Source organism: Notothenia rossii (assembly GCF_949606895.1).
Source record: "Notothenia rossii genome assembly, contig: scaffold_162, whole genome shotgun sequence".
Lineage (NCBI taxonomy): Eukaryota > Metazoa > Chordata > Actinopteri > Perciformes > Nototheniidae > Notothenia > Notothenia rossii.
This window is the reverse complement of record NW_027640116.1, coordinates 34,479-54,286: the sequence shown is the minus strand read 5'-3', so window position 1 is coordinate 54,286 and position 19,808 is coordinate 34,479. Positions and strand designations below refer to the sequence as shown.

Sequence of the window (19,808 nt, the reverse complement as noted above, 5' to 3'; positions counted from 1 at the left end):
TTCATGCCCAAAGCTAAGCACTAGGCCCTGGGTAAATTAAGAGGCTGATCTGGGGCACTTTTGTCCACTTTCCCTGGTGCTAGAAACTCAAGTCAGGCCTCCCTGGAATCGTCTCAGAGAGTAGATGATCAGTGGGGCCTTGTTTTTACTGAAACATGATTTTTCGATTTATATTTCCATTGAAAATGCTAGCCGCAAAGCTAGCATCGCAGCCACTGCTCCGTTTTCGGAGACTTTGCACACGTTTTCACAAACATTTTCACATGCTAGGAGGATGGGAGTACTTCCATTTGCTTCGTCTTGGTCTGTAGATGTAATTTGATGTGTCGTGTGTCCCCCAAAAATAACAATCGACAGTGTAAACATAATTATGTAAATAACCCAATTTATGTTCTGTGAAACGGAAAAGGATTTTCCATTGTTTTTGTTACTTTCGTTGCAGTGTCTTAAATGTAATTTAGGTTAACTTCCTGTTTGAAGTTGTTGCTATGGAAACAACATGACGGAGAAAAAAGTAATATCTTCTACATATAATAACGGACAAAGAAGAGAATGAAGTGGAGGCTATGTTTAAATGTTCGGAATTTGACCGTGTATGATGGTCCTCTTGAGTTGCCGTACAGCCAATGCCGTACAGCCACTGCTCCGTTTTCGGAGACTTTGCACATGTTTTTCACAAACATTTTCACACACTAGGAGTATGGGAGTATTTCCATTCACTTCGTCTTGATCTGTGGATGTGATTTGCCCCCGAGCATCCCTGGATAAATTACCGTAGAGCCAATGCGTGACGTCATTGGTAAGAGACGGACCCCGAACACATATGGTTCCCCGAACACATTATGGTACCGACACCGGCGCACTTCCTGGGGGCTTGGTGTAACCAGTTTGAAAATAACCCTTATAGTGAAATTAAAACTAGATAATAAATATGTCATTTAGTTATAAGTGTAAAATATCTAGTTCATGCAAAGATAACGATTAAAAGATATTTCACAACGGTTTAAAAAGGGAAAGTGTAATACATATGTTTAAAAGACTAAAATGTATAATTATAAATATTGTGTTTTATTTTGAAAGTCAAGGGTTGAAGTTGGGAGGAAGTGAAGGCGGGAGAGAGAGTGTGAGTCAGAGTGGTGGCTTGACTGACAAAGTCGCGGTACAGAGAGTGAATTAAAGTTGACAGTTTATAGCAAATAAGTATGTAGTTAGTGTCTCAAGATTATCAACTCGACAGTCTTCATATGGATTATTTTCTACACACTGTCTGCAAGGAACTGATTACCTTTCTACTCCAAGTTTGTCCCAGAGTTATCCACGTGTGTGTATTAGCTTGTTAGCAACTGAGTGTTTGCATTCATTAATACAGTTAATGGACTCTTTAGCCACGTTATAGCTAACTCAGCTGACGTTATTGGATTCAGTTCGGGGTTTTTCGGCATGGAAACCCTGAAGACCTTTATCAGTTTTGCTGCAAGTTGGTGACAGTGAGGAGTTTTGGACAATACGAGAGAGCACGCCTTCGCTGGACACCTTCCCGCCACCTTTGATCGCCATCTGAGACTGGGATCGGTACAGCTGCAGTTTGGAGTTGAAGATGTTAAGGTATCACTCTGGTTTTATTGCTCATTTGAGTGAAGAAGACAAATAGTTTTGACTTTCAACGCTTTCAAGCATCACATTAGGCCTGCAACGTGAGGGGTTTTATTTCATTTTATTTGCCGGCTTGTGTGTGTGTGTGTGCTGAGTGAGTGTGGGCCCACTGAGTTCAGTGTGAAATTGTATTCAAAGGTGACCTTATACTATTTTGATATGATTAATAATTTCCAGTTAAAGGGATTATTAATCAGACATTATTGAAGGTACATTCTGACTATTTCCTGTTTTTTCACAACACTGAAAAAAAGAACACATTGGATTTACTCAATTCAATTGTGGACATTTGTTGCACACAAATAATTTGCTTTGGCAGCAACCTATAGAATTGTTTTAAATCAACACAAACGATTTATGTCCAATCAACGCAATTACTTTGTGTTGATTCAAAGTTATTGAAATGTGTTTCAATAAAGTAAATTAAACACTTTCATCATTTTACTCCAACCCATTTTGATCACTTTATTCAAACACAATTCAATCCCTTTTATTCCAACACTATTTGATCACATAACTCTAGCAATATTTGTTATTTTAATATTCCCATGTCTATTACATGTTTTCAGAATTGTAATTTTTTTTGTTATACATTATATTTATAAATATAATTGAATGTAAATATGAAACAGATTTTAAAAGCAAACATAACCCACTTTTTTTACATTGAAAACGATTAGAAAGTTTTGTTTCAAGACCTTTATTCAAGAACCTGGAGATTAAATAATCACTCAAGTCTTTCCAAAACTAATCTCCAATTTGAGAAGTACAAATATTAAAAAGGACCTTACATATCGTTTAGCAATTTTGTTACAACAACAACAACGTAAACAAAAAAACAAAAATATATATATATAAATAAAGCATCCCCTGCTTTTTATAAGGCATCAATAACTGCGATGGTGGGAGAACCAGCCACACCACTCAGTCCAGGAATGTATACTCTGCATCTCAACTACAAGAACAGTGTAGGAACAGCGAGCCGTGAACATGGACAGTGAACATGGACAGTGAGCTCTCTTCACTCGTGCATTTTCCTCTTCAAGTTTTGGCCCTTTCTTGAAAGGTCAGATGCATCCACCTCCATTATAAGCTTCTGAATAACTTCTAAGGTGTTGCGGAGCTTCAACAGGTAATTCATGTTTAGGGCATACATGAGTCCAAACAGCATTACAGCTGCAAGAGCCACATTCTACAGATCCTGAAGCACCACCACACCCTCGAGGATAACTCCGACATCAGAATAGTCACTGCTGGGAGTCTCTCTGGCAACATAGATCCCCACTGTTGTTTCTTCTACCTCACGTAGTGTGTTGGCCTCAGTCATGTCCTGGTGGAAGACAAATTATTTCTTTAAGGATAAGATTTTTTTTACTCGGACCTCATTAAGACACAATTTGCTTATTTGACTCTACTGTGGCACTACACTAATTAGCACAATGCTTGCGAAGAAGAATACCTGGTTTGTTTTCACCTGTGGGTTTCACCAGCCTGGCTAACAGATTGTAGGTTGTACATTAAATTGAGTGAATGGTAATTATTATTGGTAATATATATATCAGAGACTTTAAAAAGAGGAGAAGGTTGGAGAGAATAAACAGGTGAAATGAAATGACACGTAATGCTGGAGACTAATGAGCAAAGCATTGGGTACTACTCCTGATTCATAATTCACCCTATGTAATGTAATATAAGCCCCACAGGTGGAAGATACTGCAGCCTGAGGAGGATAGAGCTGTCCTTAAGACTATTGCATTAGTATTTGAATGTGTCTCTGGAATCAGAAGAACACAAATCATGATAGACCATGTTAATTCTAACAAAACCAATTATAATATCAATTTCAGGAAGACAGCTATGTAACATGTCTGGTAATATGGTCTGGTATATCTGGTCAAATGAGGTTCTTTTAACTGAGGCTATTTTTCTTCTTAAAAACATGTTCAAACTAACTTCTTTTTTGTATGTGGCCTACTACTTTAGCACACACTCACCATGTACTCCTTCACCAGATCCTCAGGATCCTCATTGAGGTAGATGCAGAGTCCTTTAATGAGGCACTCCCTGTCAGCATCGATGTCTTCCTTAAGGATTAAAACAAAGAATATAGGGACATTTTAATCAAATTGAACCTATGGAGTGGTCACATTTTGGGATAATTTACCATTGTAATTGATTTTAGACTGACCTAATGCCAAAAAGGAAATATTATATATATATACACACACACACACACACACACACACACACACACACACACACACACACACACACACACACACACACACACACACACACACACACACACACACACACACACGTATCTACACATATACACACAGTTAAAAAGTTCTTACCGTCATCATGGCAGCCATGTCTTTTAACTTCTTGCCCTGCTGCCCCGATTTTTTCGAGAACACCCTCAGCAGACTTGCGGAGTGTAGGTCAAGCTGTGACAGGAACCTTGACTGTAGAGCCATAGTTGTAATCCGCTTGAACTCTGCGTTAACCTGAAAAAAAAATGAAACCATTTTTTAACAACACGGCCCACTGACATACACACATTTGTTTCATTAAACTTACAGCTGCCAATCACATAACTGTATGCACTATGCATGTTTGCTCAGCATTTGATTTCGGCTATGGAATATTGGGTGTGAATGCTGAAAGCATTTTGCTCTACCGAGATGTAATCCAGCTCGACGCGATCTGATATATTTTAGACAAACTTATTTTTTTAGGCGGCTTTGATGTAGTGCTAACTTATACAATCATATTCGCCACAGTTGATACGAGATTTGGACCTGAAAATCGCCAATAATATGTTTGTGAATGTGTGACGAATCTGATGACAGAGGCAGACCACAACTGTTGTGTTCGGTAAACACAACATGTGGAAACCAGTTAGTCTGAAAACCAGTAAGGACATGACACCAGCAGTATGTGCTGTGTGTTTCTGTTCTCAAGGAGGTTTAATAAGAACTTGTGCTAAACAAAACTTGCAGTCATTTTAATTTATGACGTTATCACGGTATTTTTCCTTTTAACTCTAGGCCCAAATTCCTCGCTAAATAAATGTTCCTCCTCCTCAATCCTATTTTTTTCGGCCCCTGGGATGACGGACATCCTTAAACTCAAGCCCTACTCATCTGCTTCAATCATGTTCCCACTTTTTCAAATATTCCTACTACTTCACCTTCTTCTTACATATTTAAGCCAGCAATGCAGTGAAGCATCAGCTTTTCAACATCCAGCATTCATTTGCACCTACTTCTGAACAACATCGTAATGGGGCCAAGCTTTACTCTAACAGTTGCATATACCATCTACAGCACAAAAAGTTACACCATTATCTTTGTACTCACCTCCATTACACCAAAGAGAGCTGGCCATCTCTCTTGTACATCACTGGTCATGGGAACATCACGAATGACTTCTTGTCTTCTCAATGCAAATGTTTTCTCCATTTTAGCCTCAACTGTCTCTCTGTTATTACGCTTCTTGTAATCTGAAAGGAGTTCAACCCTCATCTTCTCCAAGGACTGGGCGCATTCTCCAAGTGGAAAGTCAGGGCAGTAGGCCACTTCACCCCTCTTTGGTTTCTTAACTTTAAAAGCAGGAGAACGTTTCCCTTCTGGTTTATGTTTCAAAGTATTTACACATACTTCAGGACATCCCACTTTCCGGAGATGTGTGCGGTAGTTGGACAACTTGTATTTGAGACTAGTCTTCCATCCCCCATAGCCAGAGGCTGAGCCTTTTTCTTGTAAACATGGATGCTTCATGACGAGAGCCTCTACAACTTGGTCAAACTCCCTGTCCGTGGCGTAGACTTTGTGCTTAACTACCTCCTGAATCAACCCCTCTAGTATATCAGACTTGAGCTTTGAATCAGGGATCAACAGTGTCCCTTCTTCTCTGAGAACTCTGTGGGCCTTTTCAAGCTTAATCTCTGCATCATACGAAAAACGGGGAACATGGAACACACCTGGCCATGAAGACCGTGAAGAAGTGGACTCTGGAGATGTGAGAATCCCGGTGCTGTCGCCTAGAGAAGATGTGGTGTCATCAGGATGACTGGTTGGTGGAAAGGAGCAACTGTCCACACATTGATCTGCATCAGCATTGAGAAGTCTGCATGATGTGTATATGACCTTGACTGTAGCTTTGTCTTGTATTTCTCCCATGGAAGTTAAGTTCATAAATTCATCGCCAAAAAGCGTGTCCATGAACTGCAGCCGAAAGGGTTCCTTTACATTACACTGAGTCTTTATCTCATTCTCCAGTTCATTCACAGTTGAAGGCAGGCCAGCAGAAATCACCACCCTCTGACAGCTGTCAGCCCCTAGGATTACTCTGAGAACAGCTGATGTCATCACGGTCTTTCTTCACCGTCTTTTAGGAAAGAGAGTATATAAACAATAAAAGGTTTATAATTAGTTTTATTTCAAGTACATGGGGCTTGGTAGAAGAGTGAATGCTTGTCATTTTTTAAAAGGGTTCATTGTGAAGAACAATAACAATGTTATTGGACCAATGTATAGGGTTGGGTACTGTTCACATTTGAACCCATAGAGATAAACAATAGATGGCTCACCCATGCTGCTGGCCAATGGAGACCGACGTTGCAACATGGCCGCCATCTTGCTGCAGTCAGCTCGCTCATTCATAACATTATGGTTTACTATTTAAATAACCATAGTTTGCTCAATTTTCAAACAGGTTGGTTTGTTATAAACATCAAAGATGTAGTTATGATACTGCATACTTATAATTATGAATTTTTTTTCAACATGTCTTGTTGTCTCCTGTATCATAGCCATGCTAATAACGTTTATAATAAACCAAACCGTTTGTAAATCAGTCAAGATTTCAGCGAGTTAAGAGTATTTTTGTGCAAATCACTCACCTTACAACAGTAGCTGGTGACTGCAGCAAGATGGCGGCCGGTGAGCTACGCTGGAAAATCTCCCATGAGCCATCTATTGTTTATATATATATGTGTTTGAACCGATACCAGTACCCAACGGTACCTATTCTCGGTACTTTAGTCTGTACCTGCCCAAGCAGTGTTTAATTTGTTGCTTTACGTCAGACACAGATTGATCTCTTCAAGGTCACCATCCGCACACATCCAACCAGATAGGCGGCCAAGGGATACTCATCGACCAGTTCACAGACTTCCACAAGAGCAAGTTCTCGTGACGGAGATGGAGTCACCTCAAAGGCTCTGTAGTGCTCACTATACCATCCACACAGCAGTTTCAAGACAAAAAACACTCTGATGAAAAATGCATATTTGATGGATTTCCCCAAATTCGGGCAAGCCACCTTCAGACCCATGGACAACTACCATACCTGTCCTAGGGCTGGGCGATATGGAAAAAAATGTTATCACGATATGTTTTTCCATATTGATCGATCTCGATTCTTATCACGATATGTAGTTTTTGCAGATGCTGCCAGTGTGAGGGACATCCTGAAGCTTGAAGAAACAAGAGATTCACTGAAACTTTATAATAAAGTTTAATGCCTTCCAATAGTGAGAACAAAATGCTTTCGCTCATACAGAATAAAAAAAAAAAAACAATTATTAAATAATAATAATCTCAAATATTTGTACAAAACCAAGGCAGTACAAAACCAAGTGGGTCAGACCCTCTGACACATTAAAGTGCTAAACATAAAAAACATGTGTCAGTGTTTCCCCTAGGTTTACTGCCTTGGCAGGGTGCTGCTCGGGTATCCCGAAAATTTTTTTCGGGGCACCCACATTTTTTTTATCCTCTTGAGCAGAGAGAGGAGCTGTGGATTATTGTGATCGATATCGTACAGTAAAAAAGTATTTGTACATTAAAAAGTAATAAAGTACAGTGTTACACTGTACTTTATTACTTTAATTCAAACTATATTCCCTTCTTATCATGTAGCCTACACTTCTTCCTTTCATTGATACATTTAAATCACCTGACTACAGCATATAACATACCTGCTGCAGCCCTGTGCTGCTGCTGCTTCTCTCTGCCTCATCCTCTATTGCTAAAGGCAGCTCCACCTCATCTGATCTCTGATATGAAAGCAATCGTGTTATGATCATATTGAGCTATTGGTGTGAGTCTAACATTAAACAAGCAGTCTGCTTGTCATACATTGCTGACGATACATTTTAAGAGGAAATTTGTTGAGTCACTGCCGCTAAATTCCGGTAGCATCAAGCCAGCAAATCCTGCATTAGCCTCACATCAACAGGTGTAGACAGAACATCCAATTATCCTGAGCTAATTTACTGAATAAACCAACTCACATCTCCTGTCTTTTTTTTCACCCAACTCATTAGACTATTCTTCTGCTGGCGTTTCATTGTTGTTTTCTGTCAAATTCAATACTGTAGTTCAAAACCGCGGTACCTGCTCACCATCTGTGAGCTATTTTTAGAATGCGCACGCTACGTTCATTGTTGCGTTCCTGTGTGTGTGGGGGGGGGGGAGCGGAGCGGAGCCCCGCCCTTCAGAAACAGCGGAGGGAGAATGTGAATACGCAAAGCAGTGGACACTGAAACATGCACATACATTGGATAAATAACATAGGCGTTTAGTTTATTTAATAAAAGAGCACATGTTCAATGTGAAAAGTGACCGTAGATAGATTACTTCAGTTGCAATTTGGTGCTTTTTTTTTTTTTTTTTTTCTAAATACAAAAAAACAAAAAACACCTTGAATTTCAGGCAGGGCGCGGGGCTCCGTTGGCAGGGCGCAGCGCCCGGCCAAGACAATGGTAGGGGAAACACTGTGTGTAATGTGTAAACATAGTAAACCAGTCACAGTTATTCTACATCTTGTGCAGTAGTGAACATCATTTACCCCATTACAGGTTTTTTGCAAGAAAGACAAGTCTGTTCACCACATCTGGCTTTAAAGCTGCCCTATGGCAGGACACAATATTGCCACTTGTACTAAAAGCACGCTCTGAGGGTGAGCTGGTGGCAGGAATACATAGATACCGCTTTGCCAGGAAGCTCACTCTGGGGTATGATGTGCAGTGGATTTTCCACCATGCCAGGGGGTTGGTCTCACCGTCTACTTCTGGAGCTAGCAGGTAACTGTTCAGTTCAGCCTCAACATCCTGCTCATCTGTTAGACTAGAGGTAGAAACAGAGTAGGACTTCTTGAAAAAGCTGCCCAGTGTCTTCCTCTGCATTTTGGCTGGTGGAGCTGAAGCTGTAGCAGTAGCAGTAGCTGTAGGTGTGAGAGTAGACTGTGGTGTGCTCTGACAGTCACCCAGGATCTGTGCCACAGCTCTGGATTTCACAGCCTCTACCTTGTCACCTTGGATGTAGCGGGTCTTGAACCGAGGATCAACAAGAGATGCCATGTTAAGGAGGTCATCAGTGGCATCATCATCATACTTTTCATTCAAATATGTGGTGATAGTAGTTTTGATGGCCTTCGTTAGCTCTGTGTCATCCTCTCCTGGCTTCAAGACCTCTGTATTGAAGAGCTGTAGGACAGGTTTCACACAAGAGACACTGACATGTGCTTCACCAGAGAGGGCATCAGTGAACTCAACAAGTGGATTAAGGGCCTTGTGTACAGACTCCAAGACCTCAATGTCTTGCCATGAGAGAGCCAGGTGCCTTGTTTTTCTATCAGCAGATAAAACCTTTGAAATGGCCTTCTCCTGCTCCAGTACTCGTGCTATCATTGCATGGCGAGAACCCCACCTGGTAGGTGATTCTGTCATCAACCGGTGCTCAGGTAGGTCGAGCTCCTTTTGTGCAGCTGTTAGTTCTTTTTTCTTCTTCCATGAGTATGAGAAAGTACTAACCACTTTTTTGCTCACACCCATGGCTCTCTCTATTCTCTTGTCTCTCACACTTCGCTCTGTAGATGACAAAAATGTAGTATTATTAGTATTAAGTATTATTTAAAAATTAGTTTCTGTCTTATAATAATAAATCATAATATTTTCATGACATCCTTGATATGAAAATCAATTAGACTACACACATAAACATATTTTTCCTCAATTTAAGTTGAGTACAGTGATAGAATATAAACTCTTCATTCAAATACATCTTAGATGCAAAATGTTAGTAATGATCGTATTATCACCTAGTATCAGTATCAATAGTTATAAAGTGATAGCCTGTACATTGGTTTATTGAGGCATGTAAAGTGAAATAATTTTGTTTTGAGATACATTCCTATTTCTATTCCAATTTATACACATCAGTAATTACCAGGTGCAATAATTACATAGGCTACTGAGTCCCAGTTACCAATTTTGAGAATATACTTTATGAAGAATAAATCACATTGTTACTATCATTTCATGAGAAGAGGTAAAAATATACATTTTATTCCAGCTTTATGGGCAACAGTGTATAAGAATACGAATCATTACACTGAGCTATTATTAGAGCTGAAAATGTAGCCTTTGACATCATCATGAACTTTTTTTATTATTAGCCTATCATCATGAACTTACCAATGGCAAGGTGCAGTCGATGACCAAAGCACTGCAGCCGGGACCAGCCTTTGAGGGAAACAGCCTTGACAACGTTTGCACCGTTGTCTGTTGTGATGCACACCTGTCGGTCTTCCCTAAGGCCCCAGGATTTGAGTGCATCCTCCAGCCCCTGGCTGATGATTTCCCCAGTATGGTCCTCTGGGAAGTATGCTGTCTGTAAGCATTTGCTGTGTAGAGCCCACTCCTCGTCAATGAAATGAATCGTGAGACTCATATATGGCTCCGATGTACGGCTAGACCATAGATCGGTGGTGGTGGCAAAGTATTTAACATCATTCAGATGAATTTCCACCTTACGACGGCATTCATTATAAAGCTGTGGCATCGCCGTCCGAGAAAAGTATTTTCTACCAGGGAGCTCGTACCTGGGGTCTAACACTTTGATCAGTTTCCTGAAGCCTTCTTTTTCCACTGTGTACAGGGGCATCATATCTTTAGCGAGGCAATAAGTGATAGCGCTCGTTATAGTTTTGCTCCGCTTTGACTGTTTTTCATACGGGGCAATGGCTGCAAAGCACGACTGGATGGATTGTTGTTTATTGATGTTACCGGGCGACGTGTGTGTGTGGCTTAGCTTCGTGTGTGGTGTGCTAGCTTGAGCCCGCAGTGTCACACTCTCTGTGTAGTTAGTGGGGTGGTGCCTTTTCAGGTGATTGAAAAGGTTAGTCGTATTCCCCGTCCTGGCTGGTACTACCCACCGGCATATTTTGCAGACCGGCTTCGTCTGCTCCTGGTCGCTTTTGCCGTAACCGAACCATGTCCACACAGCTGACGTGGTGTGACATTTTTTGTCAACTATGTCTTCTAGTAGGCCTACGGTGTCGCTTTCGCGTTCGCCAATAATTTCACTTTCACGGTCCTCTTTAGTTTCGCTCATTTTTGACAACTTCTTTGTTCATCCCTTTCTCCCTCTGTCTTCAGTCTCACTCTGTAGCCACGCTGCTCGCTCGTGGGCGTGTCCTACCGGCATACAGCAGCCAAACTGATACTGGTGTTGTTGCGCCTAGGCGGCCTACTTTTTATTAAGATGTCATATCGAATAATATGTCCCAAGCATAATATCGCAATCGATCAAAATTTTATCGCGATCCCGAACCGAGATCGAATTATCGCCCAGCCCTAACCTGTCCTGTAGTTTATTCCCTTGCTCCAAACATTTTTTGCAAGGTGTATTTCAGATATGTCAGGATCTTTCTGTTTAAAAGCTTGAACTAGCTCCTCCTTCAAAACATCTAAGGGGACAGAAGATACATCTGAGACATCCAGCATTTGTTTATCAATACTTGGAGACGACAAGTGGTAGCCAATCATAAACTGATGTTTCACAGCCAGAGATAGGGGCACGTTTTTAAAGCAACTGGTGTGTTTGATTATGTTTTTAAAGAAACTGTGCTTTGCCTCAAACCTCATAGTCCAAAGTCCCACAAGAGGCCCAAAAAACCCTGTTAGTTGTGGGTAATGTTCTATGTAGTGGTGTTTGGGACGCAGTCTATTGTTAGGAAAAACCTCTTGATACCTTTGTCTATGGTCTGAAATTTTGCTCTCAAGGTATGCAATAGACTCGTCGTTGTGAACTGGGGCAACCACAAGCTCAACAATCTGTTTTAGGTCCAACAAGACCTGCCATGCTGGATCATGCTCAGGAATCTTAGGCCCAATTATAAATGGGAGCAATCTTAACAAGCACCAGTTTTCATGGGCATTACCACCTATGGTTTTCCTGTGTGAGAGATTTTGTGGCAAAATATGAGGCTTATTTGTTTTGTCTGTCCACTTGTATGGGAAATGTAGAATGGAATTGTTAATATCTTCCAAGGTTATGTACTTCTTTGAGATTAGAAATGTTAGACAATGTGCTATTTCAACAGGCACAATGCCTTCAAAGAGATCGTGGGCAATGTCAGGAGGGTAGCCACTGATGACATTAAAATGAGAAAGCGCTTTAGTCAAAGGACAAGCTCTTTTAACTCCAAAACAGCAGCTGCCACTATCTAGGGCTGTTCTGACATGAGTGTCATGTATTTCCTTTTGTTCTGAGGCTGAAAGTTCCTGCTCTAACCTCATTTGATGCAATGTCTGAAGCTGTTGCAGTACAAAAACGACAAAAATAGGTGCCTGAAAAATTCTCAACAAAACCCGCTAATCCATGAGCTCCTAAATTGTCTGCAGCAATAGTTTGAACTGTACCTTTGAGCGATGTTCCCAGTTGTGGGACAAAAATTCCATCAACTTCCAAAGACCTGAGATCACGTAGAAGTGGCTCTAAAACCTTGTCATAGCCATAGGTCTTAACATTGTCTGTTTTGCACAAAATAGCTAAGTAAATGGAGGACAAAGAGGAATGAGACCCTGGGGGTAGGTTACTCAGCACCCAGTACACAGCACAAAGTTTGTGGGTTTTACGGGAGGTGCCAAGAGGGTTACAGACCTCGAAGTCATCAACATACAAACCAATAGATACCCTTAACTCTTGACCTGACAATAAACTGTTTTGCTTACAATGCAGACCATCCCTGAAACACTTGTACACAATTTCTTTTGCTGTCTCTGTTTCCCTTTGCGTTTCGTGACTACAAACTAACTTGTCCACAATATCTTTCCTATTCAACAGCACCTGTAGAGATTCAAGAATGGGGACATACTGGAAGGTTTTCTTCTCTTTAGCATCCAAAATACATTCAACTGGTTCAACAATATTAAAGTTTGCCTTGTAATACTGCTTACGTTGATATGTAGAGCTCAAAGGACCACCCTTCTCTATGGCTTTATTTATAGAATTCCCAGTGCACAGAGAAGTGGTTATTTCCTCTATGATAGCTCTGTCAACCTGGAGTTTGTGCTTCTGAAAAATATCAACTAGAACGCCATTAGTGTGGGAACTCGAGAGAGAGCTAGTTAAGTTGTGAAGCTCTAGCAAAAAATCATTGATTGCTGTGCTTGGTACATGGGTTAAATGTTCCAACTTTAACAAAGCTGCTGCAAAAGTTTGTTCAATTACATTTGGAAGGTCATTCGGGGCATAAACACTGCAATCTGGTTGTGCATCCGAGTATGCCTCACCTATTTCATCATCTGAAGTATTTTGCGCAGATTCCAGAGAAACAAAGGTGGTTGATGTCACAATTTCTGGTTTAAAATCTGTAATTGAATAATAAGTATGTTTTCTTCTCCAGTGGGATTTAAATGTTCCGTAGATATTTGTTTGAAAGTTGCAATCTATAAAACATTCAAGTTACAACCTCATTTTTGTTAAGGTGTGCATTAATGTGAGCCCAGTAATACCTTTCCGAGACAAGATCCTTACAAGGACATAACTGGCACCTAAATATACAGCTCTTGGATTGATGACTGGTTTTAGTCACATGAAATCTATTCAAATGAATTAAAAGCGCATTCCACGTTTTAAAAGTGCAGGGGCAGCTTACATATACACAAGGAAAACGATTATTATTCCCATAATATCTATGTTTCACTCGATAATGTTTTAATATTTGGGACCTACTTGGTAAAACTGAGGGGCAGGCCTTACAACGCCACATTCACAGCAACATTCTGGCAAACTTGCAGCACCATTCACTGCAAAAGACAAATGGAAACAAAGAAGGATTAATGTCTAATGAGAAAATTCTGACAAAAATGTAAGACAAGCTGTCAAAATGAAATAACAAACATCAATCAATAATAAAATGGGGAAGGTCTAAGTAACAGTAGTGACACAATTGTTTATAAAAAGCATTTCAAAAAGTGTGACACATCACACAATGGCCAATCACACCGAGTGGGACAGGGTTAAACCAAAATACAATTGTATTCTCACCACATCAATTTGAGCCCACAGTAAAAGCGCCGACTCCAGACACGCACAGAGTTCGCGTTTCAATCTGCTGCAAAAAAGAGCAACACAAAAAACACTTATACAATGCAAAACAGTATTTCTATAGACAAAAATTGTAAATACTCTACACATACGGGAAGTAGGGGTTCTGGAGGTGCTGCAGCACCCCCTGTTGGTGAATGGTGTACATTTTTTGCTGGTTACTATTATGTTCATGTTACTGTTGAAATCTCTCCCCACTTTTGGCCTCACCCCCTAAGTAAAATGACTTCCCGCGGCTATGACTCTACAGGTCAACAGATTATGTTATTTTGAGGGATGATGCCAATCTTTTTTATAGCAGATCAACAAATAGCCAATATACATGTCTGCATCTGAAAATGTAAATGACACCATTGCTCCCTTCAATGTACATGTATATATACGGCTGGGTACCTACCGAAATAATCTGGTACCAAGTAGTATCGACTTCTCAAGTCAAAGGATACCTATCCTTATCATAATAATCACTGCTACATGGGGCACTGGGAAAGTCAGATGATGTCAGTCTGCATAATAATTAACCATGTGCTGCGTAATAATTAGCCATGTGCTTCTGGTAACTAGAGCATATAGCCTGTCTGTATCAGCTAGAATGACGCACATATACATATATGCCCTAAAGCTGATGCACCGGACTGCTAACCATGCTAAGCCGTTAGCCCCTAAGTAGCCGTTAGCCCCGTTAGTACCCCAATCAGGTTTTAAGGGTAGCCTACTGGTATCATAATTCTGATAAACGATACCCACACTTCTAATCCTGTTATTTACAGATAAAATACATACTCACCACAGAACTTGAACCACAGCAGAGGCACTACGGTCGTCTGACGGCAATCTACAGCAGCAATCTGCAGCAGCAAAAACAGCATTGACATTAAAAAAGCATGGCCGTTTTTCCCTTGCTAAAATCTAGCATAACTTTGGAGCGTGGCTTGGTTAAAAAGTGAGCGCCCCAGCCTCTTAATTAAAAGACAGTAATGTAAACCCCTACTGCTCGTTGACCAAAGCTTTCGTTTGAAAGCTAACGTTAATCCTAATGCGACGTTAGCTAACAATGGCTAAATTAACAGATAGCATTAAGTAACTTCGAACCAACACCTTGCGGCGGGCCCCACCCGCCATTTTCACAGAGGAAACGTAGCACATGGTAATTCAACAGCACGAGAGCAAATAACTTCATGACAGTTCATTAACTTATGTTGGTGACTTTCAATGCATTATATTACATATAGTTACGCATTAACTAATATTCCAATGTATTCCAACCATCCATACTTACCGATCCAAGCTGGGTAATGGCGGGACAGAGCTGCCTTCCTTGCTGCTGTCTTCCACAAAGAAATGCATTGCGCGATTTCGCGGGGTATATTGCGGTGGAATTGATACATTTATTTGATTGACTCATTTTATCCCAACATGACCTAAACAAGTTCATGTACTCTCTCCACATAAAATGTAGATTCTACTCAATACTATTACATTTTGCTTCGGAACATGAGGCAATTGTATAACATTCACACAATAGGCTTGGATAAATCCAACAGATGGCCAGTCCCCCTTTTTTCAGTGAAGTATACAATAAAAGTAATTGAGATCTCTATTTCTAAAACTGATTCCAGTGTGATATTTAGTGATTTATATAAATAGAGGTATTACAACTAATGTGTTTAAGGTAATTTAGGGTGACCAGACGTCCCCGTTTGTATTGGCCTGTCCCCGGTTGAAACTGTCCCCGGAAATGTCCCCGTTTTTTAATATACGTCAAAAACACATAGCAAGGTGAAATAAAACGTTTCATGTCAGGAAACACCGGGGTAACAGACTGTGGTCAAGCCAGCCCCTAATTCGGAAAACACAATCAAGCCAGCCCGCACGTTGTATGCGAATATCCTATACATTACGGTAGAGGCCTGTAAAAACTGCCTTCAAAATAAAAGCGTTTACTCGGTCAATAACAAATATACCTAAAAAACACACCAAACATATTCATATATCCTGAAGCTTAAATTAAGATATATGTACTATATAATGTGATCAATAATAATTTAAAACAAACTACGTATAACTACCACATTATAACTGAGTGAATGTAAAATGTAAGGATACAGTTATGAAGACATATCTGACATTTCCACTTGTTGACTATTTAAAATCTCCAATTAGATCTATTGTCCATCTATATTTTGATTATTATTTAATGGAAACTGTCCATAATCAAAGAGTCATTCGAAGTCAATCAAATACTTATTTCACTTCAGGGTGATGACAGGAGACCCCATCTAGTCAATAAGAGAAAATCAGGACAATCTGACCTAGAATTTCAAAATAAAATACTTTTGAAATCTCATATATGGGCTATCGTCTTTCTGTTTTTATACAAGAATAAATAAAGAACTGTCAAATAATCAAATACTTATTTCACTCCAGGGTGATAGCAGGACACCCCACCTAGTCACTCAGAGAGAATCAGGACAATCTGATGTAGAGTTTTAAAATAAAAGACCTCTGAAGTCTCATATATGAGCTATCATCCCTCTGTTTTTAGATAAGAATAAAACAAAAACTATCCAGTATCAAAGACTTATTTCACTTCAGGGTGATAGCAGGACACCCCATCTAATCACTCAGAGAGAATCTGGACATTCTGACTTACAGTTTCAAAATAAAAGACCTTTGGAGTCTCATATATGAGCTATCGTCCTTCTGTTTGTATCCAATAGTTCAAATGTTTGAATTACATTGAACCAGAATTGTCCCCCTTTTTTCTTTAACAGTGAAGAAAATTGGATATGTTAATTATATATTGACCGCAAAACTCAAAATGTCCCTGGTTTTAATTTTGAAAATCTGGTCACCTTAAGGTAAGTGTCATTGTGCTCAACACATTTAATTATACATTTCTATTATATGTCACTCAGCTAAATTGTTCAGTGTGTATATGTTATAGTAGAGTAGACATAATCTAATACTAGCGAAGTTACAGTACTTAAAGGTGTTTAAAGGGAGGCCCAATCCCAAACCACTCCCTCGCCCTACCCCTCCGTGATGGAGTGAACTCCATCTGTAGCCACACTCGCAGCTCAACGAGGCTCCCTCCTGTCAGATGGAGGGAGTAAATACAGCGGCAAGCTTTGGGACGGCCTCCCCTCTCTCCGGCAGAAACAGGTAATGCCGTAACTGTATGTAACAACGGTTTCAAATCAGCATCTCTTACACAAAAAGTTTAAATTAATAACTCAAATAAAACTCCAAACATCTTTTATATGTTGTCTCAAAGCTCTTTTAGTTTTAAACCTGATGTTTATAAGCTTCTTAGTTTTTGCAACGGTCTGTAAATATACACAACGTTATAATAAAATGTACACATTTACCTTTTTCTAGACTAAACACAGGTATGATCCTAAGTTAAAAACATATGAGGTTATCATGAGGTCGTTAAACTCGCAATTTATCAGTGGATGTATGCTGGAACTACTTGTTTACAGCTTGTTTCCTGACGGACACACACAGCGTGACTCCGGTAAGGTAGAGACCGGTCTCAAGTCAGCACCGATCCAGACTCGCTGTTTGAGGGCTTGATAGCCCACTCCCCCTCCACACCGCTCCACACTCGTTGCTTTGGAACAGCCCTCAATATAGCGGACCCTCCACGTGAACGCGCAAATGGAGGGGTAGGGTGTAGGGGGCGGTTTGGGAATGGGCTGGACTCAAGATAACACAAAGGGTACATTGGTAAAATATAAACAGGATAATTTAAGAGAAATAAGACAACATTACCTTATGTATTCTTCATTGTAAATTAGATTTATTGAGTTAACGAACTCAGTGCCCTTCCCTGATTAAACTAGGAAATAACTGGGCTACACTCGCATTAGCATTAGCCCAGTGCTCTAACGGAGAGAGACTAACTTATGGCAACACAAAATACAACGTGGGAGCGATGGTGTGATGAGGAGGTGTCGGTGCTTCTGGTGATTTACCCGGAAGGCTTCGGGTGGCGATTTACTGCCATTCCAGTCCAGGGGACTCCGGGACTTCGGGTGGCAGTATACTCCGTGAAGTTGTTTGCGGCCTGCTAGTAAACCCAAAGCAGAAGAAGAAGAAGAAGAAGAAGTTACGTCAGCGGCTTCATTTGCGTAATCCTCCCTCAGGGACTTATTCTGGGGTGAACGCGATTTACTAGGACAGTTTCGGGACTAAAGAGTTTGGCGGGACTAAGTACTGGGAACCAAGGGCGCCGGAAGCAGGGGGGCTAATGGGCCATTGTCCCCCTCAATTTACAGCACTGCCCCACATTTTCGCAGCAGCGAATGCCGCGGAACACTGTACACATCCCGTTTCAATAATTCCCCTCTACTCTAAAGTCGAATCTAAAAAGAACGCCATCTGATCTAGCTGTGTATTTTGTTATTTTTGATTGTTATATTCAATCTCATTAGCTACAGGTATTTTTTAAGCTTGTAAAGGGAAGATGACAGCTCTCACTCGCCACTCTGCTCTTCCACAGCGTCGCTCCCCCTCCCTCCGCTGAAATTATGAATGAAAGGCGTGTAATCATAGATAACACGGCAGATCCCGTTACAGTTTGTTTTCATCTGATTTCAAATAAACAAAGTCTTGGCTTTTAGAATATTAAACTTGTTTCGGCAAATTCAGATGATAAATACAACTTTGAAGCTTGTAACGGTATAGTTAAAAGCGGAGAACGGAGTGACTTTACGTCACTGCAGGCATAACAACAGCCGGTGTTTCTCGTGAGGGTTTTCCCCGGGAAACAAACAACACAAACACACACACACACACACACACACACACACACACACACACACACACACACACACACACACACACACACACACACACACACACACACTCGCGAGCTCCCCCCAGACCAGCAATCCAAACGATATTTGCTCAATCTGATGGATATCCATCAAATTCAAATGTGGAGATGACAGCTTTGTAAATACCGGAGTTAATAACTGGAACTTGTCACAGAGAGTGTGTTCAGTCAAACACCAGTCAACATTCAGCTTGTCAAACAAGAGCGTATTGAGCAGGAAAAAAGGAAAGATGGAATGATGGAGCAACTGCGCTGTCCTGTGTGGGCTGAACCTGTATAGTTTAATTTACAGGAAAGGAGTGAGCAGAGGGTAGGGTCCATTCTTGATCTGTTTTCTGTGACTATCTTCCTTCCCATGCTGAACACCCTCTTAGACTTTCAGTTGTGTGCGCTACTAAAGAGACGCGTTACCATGGAAACCAAACAATGGTGTAGCTGTATTGAAGTCTGAGTGGAAACAGTAACATGTGGAGCGTTATGTTCAGAAATCAGATTTAGTCAGAAATCGGGAGAAATATGACCCTGGGAGGAAAATCGGGAGGGTTGGCAATAGTGGTGCACAATAATTATCGGCCCGATAATTATCGAGAATTATCGCTCCCTAACTCATGCCTGGCTGTGATGTAAATGGTGTGCGGCCGTGAAGCCATGACAGTAAACAAACATGTCGTCTGTAGTATGGGACTATTTCAAAGTTTCAGAGTTAGATAGTTCGCTTGCTATTTGTATTAACAAATGCAATGCAGAAGTTCCACGAGAAGGGAAAATGGCAACGAGCTATAACACTTCCAACCTGATTAGTCACCTGAAACATCGCCATCGCTACGATGGTGTGTTAAAAGCGTACAAAGACGCCTGCGCTGCTAAACTAGCGGCGAATCCAAAGCCAGCTGCAAAGGCACCGG

At 40.7% G+C, this 19,808-nt stretch overlaps 2 protein-coding genes across 3 annotated transcripts; both read right to left on the bottom strand.

The window, feature by feature from the left end:
* Nucleotides 1-1,139: 1,139 nt before the first annotated feature.
* Nucleotides 1,140-14,858, bottom strand: LOC307026893 (uncharacterized protein; the record flags this gene model as incomplete). Of its 2 annotated transcripts, XM_079695052.1 has the most annotated exons (6): nt 14,001-14,067; nt 13,686-13,759; nt 5,019-6,048; nt 4,011-4,163; nt 3,648-3,737; nt 1,140-2,983 (listed from the first exon to the last, which is right to left on the bottom strand). In XM_079695052.1, exons 3-6 carry the CDS (start codon nt 6,027-6,029, stop codon nt 2,846-2,848), a joined length of 1,392 nt encoding a protein of 463 aa, XP_079551178.1. In that variant the 5' UTR covers nt 6,030-6,048; nt 13,686-13,759; nt 14,001-14,067. The 2 variants fall into 2 exon arrangements, with proteins under 2 accessions (XP_079551178.1, XP_079551179.1); XM_079695053.1 differs by lacking the exons at nt 1,140-2,983; nt 3,648-3,737; nt 4,011-4,163; nt 5,019-6,048 and adding exons at nt 12,198-13,321; nt 14,848-14,858.
* On the bottom strand, nt 9,823-11,065 carry LOC307026894 (E3 SUMO-protein ligase ZBED1-like). The gene has a single exon (XM_079695054.1). It carries the CDS (start codon nt 11,058-11,060, stop codon nt 10,119-10,121), a length of 942 nt encoding a protein of 313 aa, XP_079551180.1. The 5' UTR covers nt 11,061-11,065; the 3' UTR covers nt 9,823-10,118.
* Nucleotides 14,859-19,808: the final 4,950 nt, after the last annotated feature.

Excerpts from the sequence above, each read along its gene's own strand:
- LOC307026894 (XM_079695054.1), bottom strand. The coding sequence starts at position 11,060 with ATGAGCGAAACTAAAGAGGACCGTGAAAGTGAAATTATTGGCGAACGC.